General features: G+C 44.3%; 2 protein-coding genes across 4 annotated transcripts in view; one reads left to right on the top strand and one right to left on the bottom strand.

The window, feature by feature from the left end:
- cerkl (CERK like autophagy regulator) overlaps positions 1 to 6,344 on the top strand; it is a 14,575-nt gene extending 8,231 nt beyond the window's left edge. Inside the window, exons 6-14 of one of the 2 annotated variants that reach the window (XM_088415452.1) lie at positions 180 to 310; positions 446 to 520; positions 1,472 to 1,649; positions 1,735 to 1,782; positions 1,853 to 1,887; positions 2,663 to 2,771; positions 3,101 to 3,197; positions 4,784 to 4,962; positions 5,365 to 6,344. In XM_088415452.1, coding sequence (XP_088271578.1) covers positions 180 to 310; positions 446 to 520; positions 1,472 to 1,649; positions 1,735 to 1,782; positions 1,853 to 1,887; positions 2,663 to 2,771; positions 3,101 to 3,197; positions 4,784 to 4,962; positions 5,365 to 5,443 — 931 coding nt within the window. In that variant the 3' untranslated portion in view covers positions 5,444 to 6,344. Of the gene's footprint in view, positions 1 to 179; positions 311 to 445; positions 521 to 1,471; positions 1,650 to 1,734; positions 1,783 to 1,852; positions 2,007 to 2,662; positions 2,772 to 3,100; positions 3,198 to 4,783; positions 4,963 to 5,364 lie in introns of those variants that run through there. The other variant, XR_015865662.1, reaches the window with a different exon arrangement.
- On the bottom strand, positions 5,681 to 17,942 carry itga4 (integrin alpha 4). 2 transcript variants are annotated; one of them, XM_088415450.1, is made up of 29 exons: positions 17,795 to 17,942; positions 16,542 to 16,718; positions 16,335 to 16,447; positions 16,065 to 16,174; positions 15,446 to 15,578; positions 15,317 to 15,384; positions 14,710 to 14,839; positions 12,384 to 12,469; positions 12,239 to 12,301; positions 11,834 to 11,974; positions 11,649 to 11,757; positions 11,471 to 11,565; positions 11,123 to 11,213; positions 10,979 to 11,024; positions 10,778 to 10,902; positions 10,327 to 10,481; positions 10,072 to 10,224; positions 9,840 to 9,916; positions 9,634 to 9,775; positions 9,458 to 9,559; positions 8,946 to 9,022; positions 8,794 to 8,883; positions 8,564 to 8,651; positions 8,149 to 8,256; positions 7,897 to 8,022; positions 7,389 to 7,514; positions 7,149 to 7,247; positions 6,963 to 7,082; positions 5,681 to 6,420 (listed from the first exon to the last, which is right to left on the bottom strand). In XM_088415450.1, exons 2-29 carry the CDS (start codon positions 16,700 to 16,702, stop codon positions 6,310 to 6,312), a joined length of 3,045 nt encoding a protein of 1,014 aa, XP_088271576.1. In that variant the 5' UTR covers positions 16,703 to 16,718; positions 17,795 to 17,942; the 3' UTR covers positions 5,681 to 6,309. The 2 variants fall into 2 exon arrangements, with proteins under 2 accessions (XP_088271576.1, XP_088271577.1); XM_088415451.1 differs by lacking the exons at positions 16,335 to 16,447; positions 16,542 to 16,718; positions 17,795 to 17,942 and having other exon boundaries at positions 16,019 to 16,160.
- Positions 17,943 to 18,647: the final 705 nt, after the last annotated feature.

The raw sequence follows: 18,647 nt of genomic DNA, 5'->3' as shown, positions 1-18,647 counted from the left end.
CATGTGTGTTTCAAATTAACACGGTGTTATCTTTTTTTTTTTTTCAAGTTAACATTGGAAGTTGTTTTTCAGCAAGCGTGATCAACTCTTCTGTCTTCCAAACTGCTAAGCAACATCATCATCCAAAGGATGGCTCTTGTAGAAAAGGTATAAATGGTGCATGTGTGTGTGTGTTTCAGGCTGGTGTGCGTGGGCGGCGACGGTACTGTGGCAGAGGTGTGCCACGCATTGGTTCTGCGTGCCCAACTGGATGCCGACTCTCCCGATGTTCCCGTCAGTGCCTCACTTCCTCTGGGGATCATCCCGGCTGGTGAGACCCCCACCCCACTGACATACCACATACTAGGGGAAATAACTGTCTATCATCATGATTTATATTATTTTATTGATTTATTTTTTATTTTTTTGATGGGGGCGGTGTCCCAATGATATAATTTCTTGACAGGTTCTACCAACGTGGTTTCCTGTTCTGTTCATGGAGTGAGTGATGCAGTCACGGCTGCCATGCACATTATCCTCGGTACGTTCTGCCTATTCTTTTAGATCTTTCGGTTCCACTGGTTGTTTTTTTTTCTGGTTCTACGTCTGTTGTTGGCGTTATTAGTTTTGCTGGTTGTAAGTCCTTAGGTCAGCTGTTTCTAATGGTTCCGTCATTTTATGAGTAGATACTAATACTATAGGTAGTGCAACTTATTGGTTGCATACAAGTTGTTGGTTCTAAATACTGTCCTTCGGTTGTTCGGTTTCAGTTCTATTGAGCCATCGTCCATGGTTCAATTGGATTTAGGTCATTAGTTCCAGTGTTATTGTTGTGTCCAAGTGGTTAGTTGTATTGCATTGTACTTTCTTAGTTTTTCTGGGCCAAATGGTTGTGTTGCTCTGAGGTTATGGGTTGGATGCTTTGTTAGGATGCCGTTCAGTTGATGAACGCTGATTTGGGAAGGGCCAAAGGATTCTTTGTGTCGGGACTGTGCCGCGGCGTGATTGGCCACAATGAAAGTGATGCAGGCAAGGTGGGTGGCGGAGGGGGGACCAGATGTCTCATAGCAGGATCACTTTCACCTCACGCGCGTGCTTCAGCTCCGCCCCCGTCGCTCCCGTGGCAAATTGCAACAGGTTGCCGTGTATGAGCGGCGAGATGGGACAGATGGCTGTAATGACACTGATTAGGACAGCAAGTGTTGACAACAGCCAGGTGTGTACATACCTGAATCTGGTACCATGGTGACCACACTCATTGATTTTTAGCCATAAGGGTTTCCTGGCCAACTTTTGGACTCCACGGACTCACACATGCTAGAAGAAGACAAATGTGTGGTTGAAATAGCTTGGTTTTGTTTCTAAACATCCTGCACAAATCAGTTAGACTATTGCCCTTTCATTATTTGGAGGACTTTTGAGGAATGCTGGACAATATTTCCAAACTTTTTTTCTGTTACAACGTCTCTGATTGGCCATGCTTTGCTCTCAGGTCACGTGCAGCACGTGGACATGTGCAGCTTCTGGTCAGAGGGTCAGCTGCTACGCTTTGGCTTTTCCGCCATGTTTGGCTTCGGTGGGCGCAGCCTGGCCCGGGCCGAGAAGAAGCGCTGGATGCCATCGGCGCGGCGCCGCGAATACGCTCTCCTCAAGACCCTGGCCCGCTTGAGGTCACCCACATGCTCTTCTCAAATACCACACAGTGCCCTCAACAACTGTGTTTAAATGTAACAAATTTCCCTATTGTTTATGCAGAACAGAGAAGTGTGAGCTGTCTTTTCTCACAAGCCCCGCAACCCACCAGTGAGTTACACACATACATACATAAACACATGCACACACACTAGATAAAAGTGTTTTCTGTCTTTGCCAGGCACCAGGATGATGCTCCTCATAATGGCGACTCAGGTGATCACCAAGAATGTGACGAAAGTGTTTGTTTCAAAGGCGAACAAAAAGTTCATCCAAAAGTCTTAACATTTCATCAAAGTGGTCTTAGAAAATCTTCTGTGTTCCCAAAATATCAGGTACATCTGTGTCGAAGTAGATGACAATTTATTTTGAGTAGACCTTAAATATGCTTTGACCTAAGTGTCATTTCAATGCATTGATCAAAGTTATTTGGAAAAGTCTTCATTATGCTCAAAAAAGGCATAAAAATACTATTGGTTTATTCAAAGTTTTCTTTTGTCTTCTCTTGAATTGAAATGAATGAGACGTTCTTGAGTTCAGTCAAATGCTCTTTCAAACTCTTGAAGGGGATTGAAAAAGCTCTTAAAAGAGAACTCAAGCCTATAGAAGCTTGGGGCTGCCATTGTGCAGTCAGCATTTGCGACTGGAGATCGCCTTCTCAGCTACATGCTAAGAATAGAACATTTTACCCAAAACGTCACAGGGTATTGACTCGCACATATTAAAAAAAAGACCCAAACAATGTTTCGTTACATTATTTTTTGATTATGTTTGCTTTTTTTACTACCACATGTGCAAGTCAATTCTGTGTGGCAATCTAGGGATAAAAATGCTGCCCCATGCTTCTGTACATACAAAATGTTTTGGCATTTGATTCAAGAGAATGCCCCCTACTTAGTCTGGAATGTGATGGAGATGAAGTTACATTTGATGAAAGTAGCCCGACAAAATGCAAAGGTATTTAGTGTGGCTTTGGTGGGTGTGCACGCAGAGGATGCGTCGTGGTGGAGCAACGCGGAGGGCCTGTTCCTGAGCATCAGCGTGATGGCCATCCCCTGCCTGAGTCCTCACACGCCCCGAGGGCTAGCCCCCAACACCAGGTAGGAATCACGTTTGCCATCTCACTCGCAAATTGCGACCGTGCACAGCTACATAGAAGATGGAAATAAGGTCAGGTACAGGTTCAGGTACACGGTGCACTAGTATGCTGACAGTTACAGGTACAAAATAAATATGTGGTAAACTAATACTGTACACTGGTGCAGTGTCCACTTAAATATAAGAGCCTACATGACCATTTCACTCTGTTACAGCTGATGTTACTGTCAAAGGTCTCTGACAGCCAGACTCAAAGTCACATATTGCAGGAGTAGTGGCAGGTAGATTGACTTGTTTGCTGCCCATGTCGGTTCTTGTGCTGTGCCTGCAGATTAGGCGATGGGAGCGCTGCATTGATCACGGTGGGGGCCACGTCCAGGTCAGAGTTTGTCAAACACCTGAAAGGCTATGGCGCTCCCGTTGGCCAGGTGAGCGTGATGCGTTGACCTGTTGGCTCTTCTTTCATGCTTCCATGGCGAAGTCGGCAGGGAGCAGATTAGCCTGCTTCTGCACACTAACCCACTTTCCAAATAGACTGGCTAAATATACCGCCTTGGCTGGACTGTTTACTCATTGACCCACTTCCTGATTCCTGGCGGGTCAACAATGACCTGGACCTAACCTGGTTAACCAAGTATGAAAAAAAATGACATTCTATTTCCACTTAGGGTCCTACTCTGAATTTTGCTAACCTCTCGATGGTGGTTGATGGTCGATGGTGGTCATCCTCTCTTGATACCCCACCACTCTCGCTCAAAGTGTCAAAAAAGTGTGTCGGCAGCCATGTGGCGTTTCTCCCCAAGTTTAAATTCGTGGGACCCTTGATAATGATTTGATGTTTGCGGATGACACTCGATTCTTGTGTCTGCCAAGCATAAGCTGCACATTCCAAAAAGAAAGTCAAAATGTCAATTGCTAGCGATATGTTAATGTCTTTTAAGGAATAAATTTGCCATAAATTTCTTGTATTTGATCCAGATGTCTGTAGTTTAAGCAGTGTCATTCAAGTCTCCAAGCTGATCCGAATGGTCTTAATACAACAAAATGGCCCCAAAAGGCCTTCAATTTGGCTAAGGCTTCTGATTAGAAATGTCTTAGTCGTGATCAAAGTGGGCTTAAACTTATATTGTTATATTATTCCTTTTACCGCGTAATAATTTTTCAACCGTGCTACAAACAGCAGAGTAAAACATAATACAGTTTTAATATTTGTTCAAGTGGTTTTTAAAATAAATAAAAATGAAAGTGTTCTTAAATATCATAAGTGACCCTAAAAAGTGTTAAAGTGTTTCAGCATGGTATTAAAACAGTTTTAAATTGTTCAAAGTTGTTCTAAATAGATTATACTGCGAACTATACTAAAACAACGTTAGGACGTTGGAAATTTGACAACGCAAACCCGAGGCGCTCATTCGATTTGATGTGTCTTGGGCTCTCCCGCCTCCTGTTGGCGCTTTAAGTAATTACATCTGTGAGCGTCGCTTCTGCGCGTCAAGCAGGCTACAGTATGTTTGCGCTGACTGTTCACATCATTATATGTTGACATATTGCGATTGAACAACCAGTTGCATACAGCTTTATTTTAAAAGAAGTCAGAATTAAGTACAATCTCATTTGTGCTCCAACTGCTGCCCTGGAGGAGTTTCTCACATGCACGCGCACATGTTCACGTGCACTCACTACATGCATGCACGCGCACACACGTTTGTATGGCTACACTTGTGAGGACATCAATTGACATAATGTATTTCCTGGCCCTTAATCCTTAACCTTAACCATGATTGCCTAGCCATTAGCGTAACCTTAACCCAATTCAAACCTATACAATACCCTAAAAGCTAGTCTTGAGCCTGAAAATAGGTCTGAACATGTGAGGACCGTTCTAAATGCTCTCAAATCTCCAAAATGTCTGCAGAAAAGTCAAAGCGGTTCTCATCAGTTAGTACAGCAACGCACACACGGACGCCCCAACAGGCCCTGCGCACTTGCAGTCAGGAATTTGCTGTGTGTCCAGTTGGACTTGTCATTCGTGGAGACGCGCACTGTGACAGCGGTAAGGCTCCGCCCCCTCGAGCCGACTGTCCGCTCCGAGGACGAGAGCGAGGACGATGGCAAGGCCGCACCCTTCATCCCCAGCTTCCCCTGGAACATCGACGGAGAGCTGTTGGAGATCCCCGACGAAGTGCTCATCAGGTGAGAGGAGAACTTGGCCTCCTCTGAAACTTTCGTTTTTAGATTGGCTTATTGTATTGATAACATAATTGACAGCAAACAAGTACTAAAGTTTATTGTGATATCTATTTTCAATGACTTGTTGTAAAATGAAGAAGCATTGTAAGAAGATCATGTCAGCAACCATTCGTAGGTGACAGCTACTGTACATATGTAAAGGCTGCTGCATAGAAATCTGCAACAGCCTTCGGGCTGGTTCACCTTTGACCACGTCAGGTTCGTCAGATGATGGCAGAATTTTTTTTTTTTTCCCATCATCGATCAAAGCAACTGTCCTTTTCCTGGCACATACTGTATGATTCAGTCAAGTAAAGGGTCATGAGGGGAAGGGCCGCCTGATGAAAATGTCTGTGCTGCCGTCAGGGTCCACGGACGACTCATCAGCCTGTACGGCGAAGAAGTGGATGAGGCCGAGGCGCCGGTGTCCTGCGGCTGCATCTGAGCAAGGACAGCTGCCCTGTTTCTGTGGCAACGAAACACTCCCAAGTACTCTGCTCTTCAGAGGTTTTTTTTTCCCATTCCAGTTTACAATTCTACACCACTTTAGATGGAATCACATGAAGCCGTTTCTTATCTTTATGGAGCTTTGGATCATACCCACTTTGAACACTTGAAAGTGTACGCCATATGTCAGATTGACTTTTTTTTTTTACCTCTTAGAGCCAATGAAGAGAAATACTTTAGAAAATACTTTAGCACTTTATTTGAAACACCAGCAACTTTCCAGTGCATGAGTTGACATGAACAAAATACATTTAGGACTTTTATAAAGAGGACTGAAGTCAAATGAAATGCGAGTCACATGTTTAAATAAGTTAAAAAAAAAAAAAACTTTGCAGGTGGTAGACAGTGTAAGGAAAAAAAATCAATCAAGCGTATCAAAATAAAGCTGAGAAACAAGATTTGGAAAAATATTGCCAGTGATTCCAACTTATGTACTCTCCAGTGGTCATCCAAATTAAGCAAGCAAGTGTTGCAGGAAGTTTTAGATGCCAAACAGAAATTGTAGCAGCAAGTGTTGGCAATAAGTCTGGTGCACCAAGCAGCATGCGTTGGACACCGAGCAGGACGTTCAGCAGGCAAGAAGGAAGTGCAGTAGCAAGTGATGGACGGCAAGCAGGAAGTGATTTATTTGAGGCAGGATGTGTAGCCAGATGGTCGTTGGTCCGGCAGCGAATGGGCGGGCCCCACAGAGGCAGGAATTGTTGGACGAGTCTCTCAGCAAATCTTCAAGTCACGTGACGATTGACGTCCATTGTTTTTGTTTGTTTGTTTTTTTACCCGAAGTTGACGTTACAAAGGGTGAGGTTAGTATGTGCTCTCCCTGTTGCCCCGTTTGGGGACGTAGTCCCAGCTGTCACGCTTGAACTCCTCTTCCTTATCCTTTTTCTTCTGCAAGTCCCGCTTGAAGAAACCCGCCTGCGCCAAGCGATCAATTAGGATTCTTCCAAAATATTGCGCAATGTTCATAACATATCCCAGTGTATGGACCAAACTTAATAAACTCAATTAAACTCAAATATGTTCCATCCTACTTGTATGAAAAATGTCGAAATCTTTGCATCTTCTAACAAAATGCCATGAGGTATTTACTTGTACATTGTGCCTTTGGCATTATGGGAAAAAAATGCCTTGAATTCATTCAATCCCAAAGACATATTTTTACGTTTGTGTCCACATATCAATTGCCAAGTACTTATATTTTTCATCACATTTTAAAGTGTTTGGCTAAAGAAGGGTCTAAAAATGAATGACACATAAATTGTCTTTAGTTGTGATTTTGGTGGTTGTTTGCCTCGGTGTGCCCAGTGATTGGCTGGTAGTAGTACCCCATGGCATTATGGGAAAAATGCAAAGCTTATAGCCTGCAAGTAGGTTGGAACGCATAGGTTGAAATATAAGTGTAGTGAAACTAGTTTGGGCCACATTGGCGGCGTCATAACAATGACCAACAGGATTACCTTCCACAAGCACCAGATGAGCGCTGCCAGGATCACCAGGCCCAGAAGCAGACTGACCACGATGATTAACACCTTGATAGGCATAGAGGGCTTTTGGCTGAAGTGCGCCTCCACCACCACCTGCACGCACACGTAATGAGGTCCGTTATTGTGCTTGTGACGGTGTGAAGTTGATGGTTGGTTGACCTGCGCAGCGGGACGCTCCCGCTCCAGGACGGTGTGTCGATCGTTCAGGGGCCACGACATCAGCGCTCTGCTTTCCAGCTTGACCGTTCCGTGGCGACCCTGAAATGAACAAAGCCTTTGATTTCCTCTTTGACGGACTCGTGATGGTGTCGACCGCTTACTAGCATCCGTTTCACTGCTCTGCCGCAACTTCTTCGCAGATGAAGGATTGTGCTAGTGCGCTAACTTGTTGAAACTTACGGGAGCTTGCAGCAAGACGTCGGGGTTGAGTCGCACTTCCAGCTGGATGGTGGCATCTCGACCGGCCTCGACGATGCCCAGCCGGCACAGCAGACGCTCGCACAGCTGGTCGCCACGCCCACAGAACTATGCACACGCATATCTTATGAGCCACTCCAAAGGCTAATATTGCAGTTACATTGCAATTTGCCCTTGTTTTTTCATGATAACCCGGCCTAAAGGGACTGCTTTGTACAGCCCCTCGTGATGGCATTGCTGCTGCACACAGTGCAGTCTCTTTACTTCACCAGCAAATACACAGTGCAATGTATTATATTGATATACTGTAGCAGCAAGTAGAACATTTTCATGGGAGCCTTTGCCATTACTTTTCAACGTTCGCCTCCAAAGTTAGCGACGAAGGTTATCTTTCAATGTTATTTTCTGATGCTAGCTTATAATGTTAGCTTCCGACAATGCATCGCATGGTTAAGACGCAGGTAAAGAGGGTCTGGTGTAGGGTGTTTACCATGTTGCGCGTGGAGGCTGATGAAAAGAAGAAGATGATCTGCTTGATGAACGATGCCCGTGGGACATCGCAGTCATCGATGACTGGGACGGTCTCATCGCTGACCAAACATGCGCCTTGCGACGACTGCAAATACGGCCGTGTCATTCCCGTGTTAATGTGAACGACAACTAAGGCTGGTTTGAACTTATGTACGAAGATCGGCTAACGTCGCTACACATGCTAACTTTTAGTAGCGTCCACCGATTGTACCTGCCAGTCCACCACCTGGAGCAACCGGTGAGGATAAGGCGTCAGCATCTTTGGTAGCGTTATCTCCACTACCGTGTCGACCGACCTGCTAGGGCCCGAATTCAACACCTGCGCACACACAAAGACGTGCATGAATGAATAAATGAATGACAAATATTAATCATTAATGGATGATGAATGGATTGGTTGAAAGGTGGAGGATGATGAACAGAAATGAACCTTGAGTGGAGAGATAACAACAAGATAAGAGTGCAGTGGGATGAATGGATGAACGATGTGACAGGATGGGTGAACAGCATTATCCCCGGTAAGTTTGTGAGACGGACAGATGAACAGTTAAACACATGAATTAATGTACGCTTTGATAGATGATTGATGGCTGTCAAGAAAAACGAGTGAATTGATGAGGGATGACCTTGTAGGTGTAGTTGAAGGTTTGCGAGTAGCATTGGACAGGCGTCGTGTCTTCATCTCCAAACACAAACGACGTCGGAGTCACAAATCTATTAAAAGTGTGATTTCCAAAAAAATTAATACATTCATATGTTTTTCCCCTCCTCTATTATTTCCTGCATTGCTTCTTACGAGCAGTATTCTGTAATTATCTCTAACATGATCTATGTGAATGAATGAACGAGCAGTCACCCGTGAATGTTGACGTTGACGCCATACTTGAGAGGAAGTAGCAAGGTGACGGCATTGTCGTGAAGGTACTGGGAACTCTCCAGGTTATTGCTGAGGAAGGCGGTGTGTATTTGACTCATCTTACATTGTGTTATCAACATTATTGTGCTCACCTGCTGGCGCTGGCATGAAGGATGAGGTCGCCAGGTGTGGCGTTGCGGTTGACTTCCAGCACAAAGCTGACGTCCACCTGCGGCAATGGGCAACATCAACGTCAGCACTTTGACATTTCACGCGCGGGATTTGGGGAGAATGAGCAAAGGACGTTGATTGTAGGGGATGAAAGGTCACGGCAAAGTGAAAGTGTCTGGAATTTAGGGCCACCTGGTGGTGAATTAAGAGAATGCAATGATTTTAAAGCAGTCAACTAACATAATTTCAAAAAGTCAAAATGAAAATACTGTATGTAAAAACTAATGACTGAAAAATCCTAAAATATTCGAAACCTAGAGTTTACGGGGGATTAAAAAAAAAGCTGGCATGTATTCAATATGACACAACCCTGGTTGAGGATAAGTGGCTCTAGAAGATGGATGGACCTTCAGTGATGTCGTAGATTAGATGTCACAATGCTTTTCGTATATGGCGCCTTTAACGATGGTGGTATGGTAGTTTAGGAAGTTACCCGGGAGTGAGATGTGAGGATGAGGCTGGAGAAGCCACAGCTGACTTCCACCATTGTGCTGTTGGCGTCCTCCGCCACGTGGCAGCTTACCACCTTGTCCTCCTGCATGCGCGCACCACAATCGTCATCATCGTTACCATGGGAACAACGAGATTCCGCACGCGCCTCTCGCTCACATTGTCCAGAACTTTGACGTAGTGCAAGTCTCGACGGAAACGCAGCGTAAGGCGCGGCAGGAAGGCGTGGTCTCCGGCCACCGTCAGCGAGGTGTTGAGCAGCAAGCTCTGACTGGCGCCCAGTGCAAAGTAGCCAACGCTCCTGCAAACAAGAAGCCCGCTGAGCATTCTGGACCATCCGATCCTCATGCCAGCCCTTTCCATACCCGGGAAGAGCCAGCGTGGCGTCCAGTCGCAAGTCCGTCGAACAGTTGGCCAGGAAACAGCGGCGAGCAAACAGCGTCTGACACAACAAACACCTCAGCCATAGCACAAACTACCCACCAGACACCAACATATTTTCTAGTATGATCAAATACTTGCAAATACATTCCGATCTTCTTGAAACAGCGTTATTTGTCCCATATAATACCACGGAATAGTGACTTGCTGACGCACCTGGTTGCTGACAGTGTTGTGGCTTCCCGCTGCCCTTTGCAGAACAGGCCTGAGCGCCGGGAAGCGTTTGCTGCCGTGTTTGTGAGCGCTCGTCTCATGAAGGCTGTAGGAAACTTCAAAGCGGACCGGCGTGAAAATGTCACGCACATCCTTCTGCCAGCACAAACACGTTAGAGTCAGCAAACATCACACACACACGTTCTTGTGCAAACGGCATTAGCATAATGCGAATAACAGTGGCACAGAGGCATTTACCTTCTGGTACGCGATGTGATTGGTGCAGCCGAGATGGCCGAGGCGCACCTTCACGCGAGCTCTCGTGCTATTGGACGAGCTGTTGCCATGGAAATAGAAACGGTGCGGGAAGGAAGGCTGGTGGAGGAGGTCGGAGGTCAGATTATACTCTAGCTCTGGTGGGAAAAGTGTTAGCTTTGCATTAGTGGATGAATGCTGAACATGTTTAACAAAGATGTTAATAACAAGTGGTTAACCTACTTATGTTAAGCTAACTCAGCTAGCTCGATTAGTTAATTTTAGAAATAGTCATTACATTTATTTAGTGCATATTTAGGGCACAAAGAGTTGGCCTGGTTAGCCTACCCTAAGATAGTTCATCCATTATAAAGCTTAGTAACTTGCTGCTGTATGTTTGCTAGCCTCTTTACTAGCTAAGATAGCCTAGTTAGCTCATGCTACGGGAACAAACCGATGGCTCCTTTGTAGTGTCTGGATGCGACTCGAAAGCAGACGCTGACGTTGATGCTCGCGGCCTGCTGTTGGATATTCTCAGGCAGGACCAACGAGGCTGTCACCTGCAAGACGGGACGAGACCTGTGCAAAACAAAACAAAAACACTTCCTCTTTCCCGTTTTCCAAATGCAAACCTTTTTTTTAATTTATTTTTTACCTGAGAATAACAGCAGCATCTGAGAGGAATGCACCCACCGCTACATCTGCACATAAATGCAGGCAGACACAAATACACACAGACACACACCATCATGCATCAGGCCCCTTTACAACAAAATAGCAGCAGACAGCACAGTGTTACCTTGGTAACCGTTGTCATCAACGTCCACGCCTGAGCTCAGTGATTGTCCAAACATGCGAAGGTCACGACCCAGCACCGCACCGCTGATCCTCTGCGAATACGATGTCACGACTGCCGTTACTGCGTCGTCATTGCTAAAGTAACGACTCGAGTTCATAATAAATGTGTGTGGCAGATTAGCGAGCTACTTCGTGCATACTCTTTGAAATCTTGGTTATATTCTCGATTGGCCAATGGGGCTATTGCGGGTGTGGCTTAGTGGATGCACAGGTAAGCAATATACACTCAAGTGTGTTTGTTTGTGTGTGTGTCGTTGAGTGTCTGTGTCCTTTTTTGTTGTGCATGTACCTGTGATGGTATTTGCGAGATGCCATGTTTCCTGCTATTGTAGATGTACACGGCCCCTTTAAGGTCGTCCTCCTGGGGAGCTCCCACCGCCACCTCTATACACACACATACACAATCGGCATAACGAGTATTGGTAGGATAGCAATGTAGGTAGCCCTTTGACTTGCACGCCGCTTACCGGGGTAACCATCGTCATCCAGGTCTCCCAAGTCTGCGATGGTCTCCCCAAATCGGGCGGCGTGGGCGTTGCCCCCACTCAGCTGAAACTCCGCCTCCACTAGCTTAGCCTGAGTGTAGTATAGTGTCATCAACGTGGTCACACAATGCATTTACTTTCGCCAAATGTCGGACAAATCAGCTCACCTGTCCTTGGTTGAGGAAGACGTGGACACGTCCCTCCTCCCTGCTAGAGCCCGTTGCCATGGGAGCGCCCACCAAGAGATCTGACAGGTTGTCACTGTTCAGGTCCACTGCACGCACACTAGCGCCAAAGTATGAGCCCAGCTACATACACACAAACACAAATAGTATTAACATCAGCTAATGTTTTACTATTTTGTTAGCATTGGCATGTGTCGCTAATAGCACCTGGTCGCGTTAGTCCTATCTGATTAACAGTAGGCAGTACAATATCAGTTAGTCGTGTTCATATATTGCACAGTAGCGCTAGCACAGTTATCATAAAGCTTAGCTTTAGCGTTAGTTGATAATGGAATTAGAATGCGGGCATCTATTAGCAAGTATGCTTATAATGAAATCCTTGTTCACCTCTGTTCCTGACACGTGCGCTTGCACACGTAGCATGTTGCCATCAATTGAGAAGATAAACACCTGGGAGTAAAAACAAAAAAAAATATGGACATTATATGTAGATTTATTGTTTTAATCTTTTTCTGAATAATCATTGTATTACTTTTCCCCTTTGGTTGTACTGCGGTGCGCCTCCCACCACTTCCAAGCTAGCAGCATCAAGGAAGTGACCTGCATCCACTGAGTAGCCTGAAACATATCAAATGTAATTTTATCTAACAGTAGCCCATGCCATAACTACAGTAGAATAGCAAACGGAGGCTATTTTTAAACTAATTGCTTTTAGCATTTTTTGGCAATTACTAGCATACAAAATTTACTAGCATATTGCATTTTTAATGAGTGGTATCTAGATCTAGTCTAGCTTTTCAGCTAATTATTAGCATATTCCAGCTAACGTTTAACAAAAATAAACATAAATAGAATCCTTAAGCTAAAAGTGCCAATATAGGTTAATGACTAACATTTTTAAGCCAATTACTAGTAGTAAAGTGAAGCAAGTAGTGATGTCACGAGAAGGGGAGGGGCTAAAAATGATGACATCCGAGGCCTCGTTGCTCAGCTGCACCATGTGACTGATTCAGGAACTGTTTCAGTGATTTGGCGCATTTTTTGACAGCAATATAAACCCTTCGCTTATGAATAACTTTATTTAGGTTGTGTGAAAAAAATTAAATTGCTTGAAACTCACAACTCTCCACTGTTGACAACTTTTGCCCAAATTCCCCAAGCGTATTCAAAAGCCTCTTCCAAGTACCACAAGCACTTTCACTATTTTCTTTCTGCTAGCGACCCTATTTTGAAATCAAAATATTGCACAACCAGTCGTATCACACACTTGGGATAATGACCTCAAACTTCCACAAGCTTTCTTCGTGTCCTTTTATCTGATGCTTTCTTGAGTAATTATTTGGTCATACATTTTTTTTGTAGTACAAAATCCTTGCCAAAAGCTAAAATATTTACTAGCTAAAGTATTTTCTAGCATCCTTCGCTAATGGCTGTGATGAGTTAAAAAGGCCTTCATTTATTTCCAACCAGCGTTATTTAATAAGTTGTCTTTCCTGTCATGTCATCGTGTGAGATGGCTTTTTTTTTCTCTACGCTGATTGGTTGTGCTAAATCACTTAGCTACCGTATGTGCAACGAATCATATTACAGCAGGGCGTGTCTTGTGGAGAGGTCAGTGAGATTCATAATTATGTGCAGGTGCCTGATTGAGAGGACGAATGGCATAATTGAAGTGTTCTTTTTAAGAAGTGAACTTTGCCAATGCTGTAGCTGTTTGCTTTATTTCAAGCAATAAACTTTTCAAGCTATAAACTAGCATACGAGAGGAGCCAAGACAAGAAGTGATGTAAGCTGGAAATAATTGGCCCATCGCGTGAGTAATTCGTAGTTTGGTTCAAATTTGCTAGTTTTTGTCAGTTTACTAGATAAATACTGCCTGTCAACTGTATTACTGTTGCGTCATTTGGAATTGAAGCATTGGACGATGATGTCTCCGGGTTCCATAATGATGGTATTCATCGTCAAATACGATAAATGGGGTACTCGATTGAGGACTCATATGTGCTATGTAAAATCAGCTGTATTCAGAAGGTTATGTGCGCAAACCCAGAAAACAGGTAAGCGTGTGTATTCCGCCAAAACAAGTTAAGGAGCTTAATTGAATTTTTTCATGAAAAATGTAATACGTGAACATGAACGCCTAAACGTGATATTGTCACACTTGTTAATTATGTTGCAGGCAAATTGAGGTCAAAGTTCAGTTCTTCAAGCCAATTACTTGCCTTCCTATGTTTCTGTGTGCCATATTTAGGCTGAATACTCACATTCTTCAGCTAATTAGCAGCAACATGAGGTAAAATGAAGCGTCCTTAAACTAAGGTCATTTGCATCATCCTTAAGCTAATTACAGTATCTATAGGTTAAATACTAGGGTCTTTAAGCTAATAGCAAGGTGAACTTATCACGCGCATCCTTAAACAATCCACTGCGGTCTTTAGCTAATAACAGCTAAAAACATATATATTTAAAGTCACATAGTGGCCATTACTGCTAACATCCTCAGCCGTGTGTAATATGTCTTGCGAGCGCTGGCGCTGTCTAACTAAATAGTTTGTTCCCATGAAAGGCTTCGGAGTAGAGGTTTGAGCACCCTTCCCCCTCAAAAGTTAAAACCGGCGCTAATGTTTAACTTGATGTCAACAGTGGCAACGTCCTTGAGCGCGCTTCTTAGCATCTGTCAGCACACAGCTAAAGCCCTCCATGTGTACTCGGCAAACTCATGCAACGTGCGGGGCCACTTAGCGACGGCTGAGACGAGCCGCGTTGTTGGGAGGCCTGTTCCATTTCATAAAAGCGCTTTGATAAGCTCAGAAAGCCCAGACCGCGCCTAAAGCGCTAACGCGCAGCGGTTTGCTCACCCAAGTAGCTTCCGAAGCCCACGGATCCATCATCATCCAGGTAGACGGACATGACGCTGCTGGACGTGTTGAAGACCAGCACGGAGCCCGTCCAGTATGACGTCCCGGGAGCACCCATGATCAGTAGGTCCTGAAGCCGTATAATAGGAAAATCCCCAGATCAGGATGACGCGGATGTCACATCAAGATTTTGACTTCACCCGTCCAGCCATTTTTTTTTGTTTGTTTGTTTTTTTTTAGTTAAAACAAGTGTTTTAGCTGTACAACCAGGCCACTTTCTGACTGAAAAGCAGCTCTGTGTGAACAAGAGCATGTCCAGCGACTTTTGTGATCGCTCCAACTAGAAAATAAGATTGGGCCTTGGATGGAAAAATTCCATAAATTTCAGACAGACTACAACTTTTTACTCATGATTTGAGTCCTGCGGCTTCTAATCCAGTGCAGTTTATCTGCAGTTTATTTTGTAGCCACCAGGGGGCAATTCACCATGAATATGGCTTACAGCCCAGTGTGTCTTATCCATGATCAATTTTTTTTAACCCAATTTTTGTCACTGCGGCTTATATATTGAGGTGGCACTTGAGTCTGGCAGGTAGCATGCACTCACCTGAGCAAGCTGGTTGGACATCCCGGCCTGGCAGGAGCCATATTCTTCGCCAAACTTCCTCTGGTGGTCTAATTTCAGAAACGTTATTAGAAGCAGGCGTGCGCCATCAAAAATATGCCGCACGCGTACCTCGGTAGCAGGGAATGATGTGCTGCGCGTGTGTCAGAGTGTCGTCGTAGCGATAGCAAACCCCGTGAGGCAGTTTGTTGTTTTGCCCGTCGTTGCTCGAGTAGAACACGTTCTTCCAGCGGTGTGCGCATGCCTACCCGCACACAAAATCAAAATAGCAAAATACAGTTTGTTTTTTTCTGACAGTATATAGAAAAATAGCGGCTTAATTAAAAATGGCAGAAAATGGATTAGAAACGTGAACAGATATGTCAACAAAATGAAACTAAATTAAACAAAGCACACAAACATGCGTTAACATTTATAAATGCATACCAAACAGTACATATGTTAAAAAAAGTAAACAATTACTAGACAAAACACCAGCACACACACTCATGCCATGCATGTGTGTGTGCACGTTGACCTTATGACGTGCATTGTTGTTAGCGTATTGTTTGCAAAAAAAAAATCCAAGTATATGGTGGCAAATTGGGATTTTCTGCCAGTAGTGTGGAATTGATCATTTGAAAAACACAGGCAGACATTTAAAAAAAAGATGTTTAAATAACAATGATGTAGTATAATATTAACTTAGTTGTACGCTGTTCTGAAATGGATGGAGGCGCCTTGTACCGACCAGGATGTGTCCTCCCGCTCCGCCGCGCTTGCCGGCTTGTCGCGATAGGCTGACGCCCAGCCACTGATGGTCGCTCTCCGCCTTGCACGTCTTCCCGCATTGCGACACGCCTACACACACACCCAAAGTTCTTACGCGCGTGCCGAGCCCCCGGGCTGCTCGATTAATGAGCAAAAACCAGCAAGCCCTCCCACTTGAGGCCAAATTGCGCTTTGTATTTGACGGATTTTTCTCAAGGAAATGAATGGGAGCATCCCCAAAAGATGGTACCGGCAGGCACGAGCTGGCACTTGGGCTCGTTCGTTGAGACGGCGCATCGATAAACACCCCCTGGGGACACCGAAGAAGATGAGGAGTTGTCCACAGGAGCACCCACCACCAGCCTAACACACACACACACACACACACACACACACGCAGGGTAATGGGTGTCGGCACTCTAACAGTCCCCGCCCCCGCAAGGAGGCGCCCGCCCACCAGCTGTGCTTCCCATGCCGGTGGAGCAGCACCGAGTATCCGAACATGGACGCGGGGACGCCGGCGAATTGCAATGCCTGATCCACATCCAAGGTGTACCCGGAGACCCGGACCAGGAGTGCCAGCAGGACTGGCCAGGCGGCCGCAGGGCGCCTTCTCATTTCGCCGCGGGACAGCCTGATTCGTTTCCAGGGATGACAAAATACATGCAAGTTGGGAAACTCGGCACAGAGGACTAAGTCGCGCAAAGGAATTGACGTTAGCCCCTTAACGCCGATTGTCACTAATTTTCATCGAACCCCTTCTCTTTCAAATACAGCCCCAAAAAAAGCATCTGTATTTTTCCTCCTGTTTGTATTTTTATGAGTGCATTTTTTATTCCAGACATAAAAATTAAATAATCAACATAACTAAAACAGTTTACGTACACACTTTTCAAACCTCCTACAATAATAGGCCAAATGAGTAAAAACATTGTTTTTGTTTAGTTTTATCTTAAACTTGGTCAATTAAGTTTTTTAGCAATGCATTTTCTAGCCCCTGAAAAATTCCTCAAAGTTCAGTCAATGCTCAATTTATTCAAATACTTCAATCTAATTGCATCAATATATACTAAGAATATACATTTGTTTGAAGAAACGCGTACACTTTTAAATGATGTCATAATGTATGTGTGCAAATTTGTGGTTTCACTTTTGGGAAGTAGACATTTCATTCAAATTCTAATCACAACTCTTAAGTTTTTTTGTGTGTTTGGCTTTGCTGTGAGTGAACATGAAATGTGTCACATGCTCTGAACAGAAAGTTCCCTTTGGTGGCTCACGTGTCTTCGCAATGGGGTGAAAATAGATCTTTTTCTCTTTTTTTAATGTTGAACTAATTCATGAAACGGATTAACACAAATAAACCCCTTTGTCGGTCAGTTGTGAGTTTGGCATGAAAAAAAATATATCAAAAAGGAAAAGTCTTGAGTGGACTAGCTGCTTTTGAATGACGTCACACACCTGTCCCACGTGTATAGTACGTTTCCATTCACGAATTAAGACCAAATAGTAGTTTACTTAAAATGGTTTTATCTATTTTTTGTGGTGTGATTGAGTCACATGAGGGGGGAAAAAGTCTCCTGCGGTAGCTCACGTGTGACGAAAAATAGAAATTTCAGTTATAAAATGAAAAATAGCCGACAAGCCAAAACTTAAGTCCAACTTGAGACATCGGGCGCGCGCGTGTGAGTGCGTGTGCGTGTTACTTACCGCTCGCTTGTCGTGACGTCCGTTCGGTTAGCTTCCTCTCGGTTTCTCCTCAAGTTTGACTCTTACAAGTTCTGCTGGTCTTGACGAGCCGTGTGTGTGCGTGCACGCGCGAAAAGCGCGGGGAGCCTCCCTCCATCCGCGCGCTCCCTCAATCTTCCTCTCCTCCCCTGATGCGCGCGCGCGTGAGGGTGTTTCCTCATCTCCGCGAGACCGTGGCGATGTCATCCGATTATACATTAGAAACGAAAACTTGTGACATCTTCATAGCCGGTAAAATGGGGGAAAAAGTACTCGACATCCTACCCTGTGAAAGTTGGCCAAATACTCGTAAATCTACAATGATGCAAGTTACTTCTGAATGTCAAAGTTTGTTAGTGTTTGCCATGTAATTCATGCAAAACATCAACTCTAAAGTACAGAATCACCACTAAATAAATACTCCAAATAAATACTCTACTCTCTTTGAACATGTAAGCAGTATTCAACTGTGACATCAATTGACAGGATTTGTGTTTTTTTTTTCATTTCTTTTCTTTTTCTCTAGTCTTTTTCTTCCTTTCTTTTGTCAGTTTCTTTCTTTGTTTCCCCCAACCATGTAACATGTTTATTCATTGAGTCAATCAATACTTTTGAATAGAGGCAAAATAATCTGTAGAATTTACTTAAATATGAATGTATGTGTGTAGTAATTCAAATGTTACACAAATATTCATGAAACCTACCAAAATGGCGCAAGGGATATTTGCATGAATGCTCCATAAAATGCTGTGCTGTACTGTTGGAGGAATAATCATCGATATGATTACCTAAATCCATTGAAATAATCCAGAAAATGGACACACATCTTGGCAAA

The sequence above is a fragment of the Hippichthys cyanospilos genome, chromosome 5 (assembly GCF_059441005.1).
Source record: "Hippichthys cyanospilos isolate Australia breed blue-spotted pipefish chromosome 5, RoL_Hcya_1.0, whole genome shotgun sequence".
In the NCBI taxonomy this organism is placed as follows: domain Eukaryota; kingdom Metazoa; phylum Chordata; class Actinopteri; order Syngnathiformes; family Syngnathidae; genus Hippichthys; species Hippichthys cyanospilos.
Note: the sequence above shows the minus strand (reverse complement) of the source record. Positions and strands in the feature narration are given on the sequence as shown.

What these genes read in the sequence shown, in the direction of transcription:
- itga4 (XM_088415450.1), bottom strand. Translation starts at nt 16,702, where the DNA reads ATGAGAAGGCGCCCTGCGGCCGCCTGGCCAGTCCTGCTGGCACTCCTG. An exon ending in ACGTCTTGCTGCAAGCTCCC is followed by an intron (nt 7,248 to 7,388) that starts GTAAGTTTCAAC and finishes TGTTCATTTCAG; the next exon opens with GGTCGCCACGGAACGGTCAA. An exon ending in TCATCTGGTGCTTGTGGAAG is followed by an intron (nt 6,421 to 6,962) that starts GTAATCCTGTTG and finishes CGCTTGGCGCAG; the next exon opens with GCGGGTTTCTTCAAGCGGGA.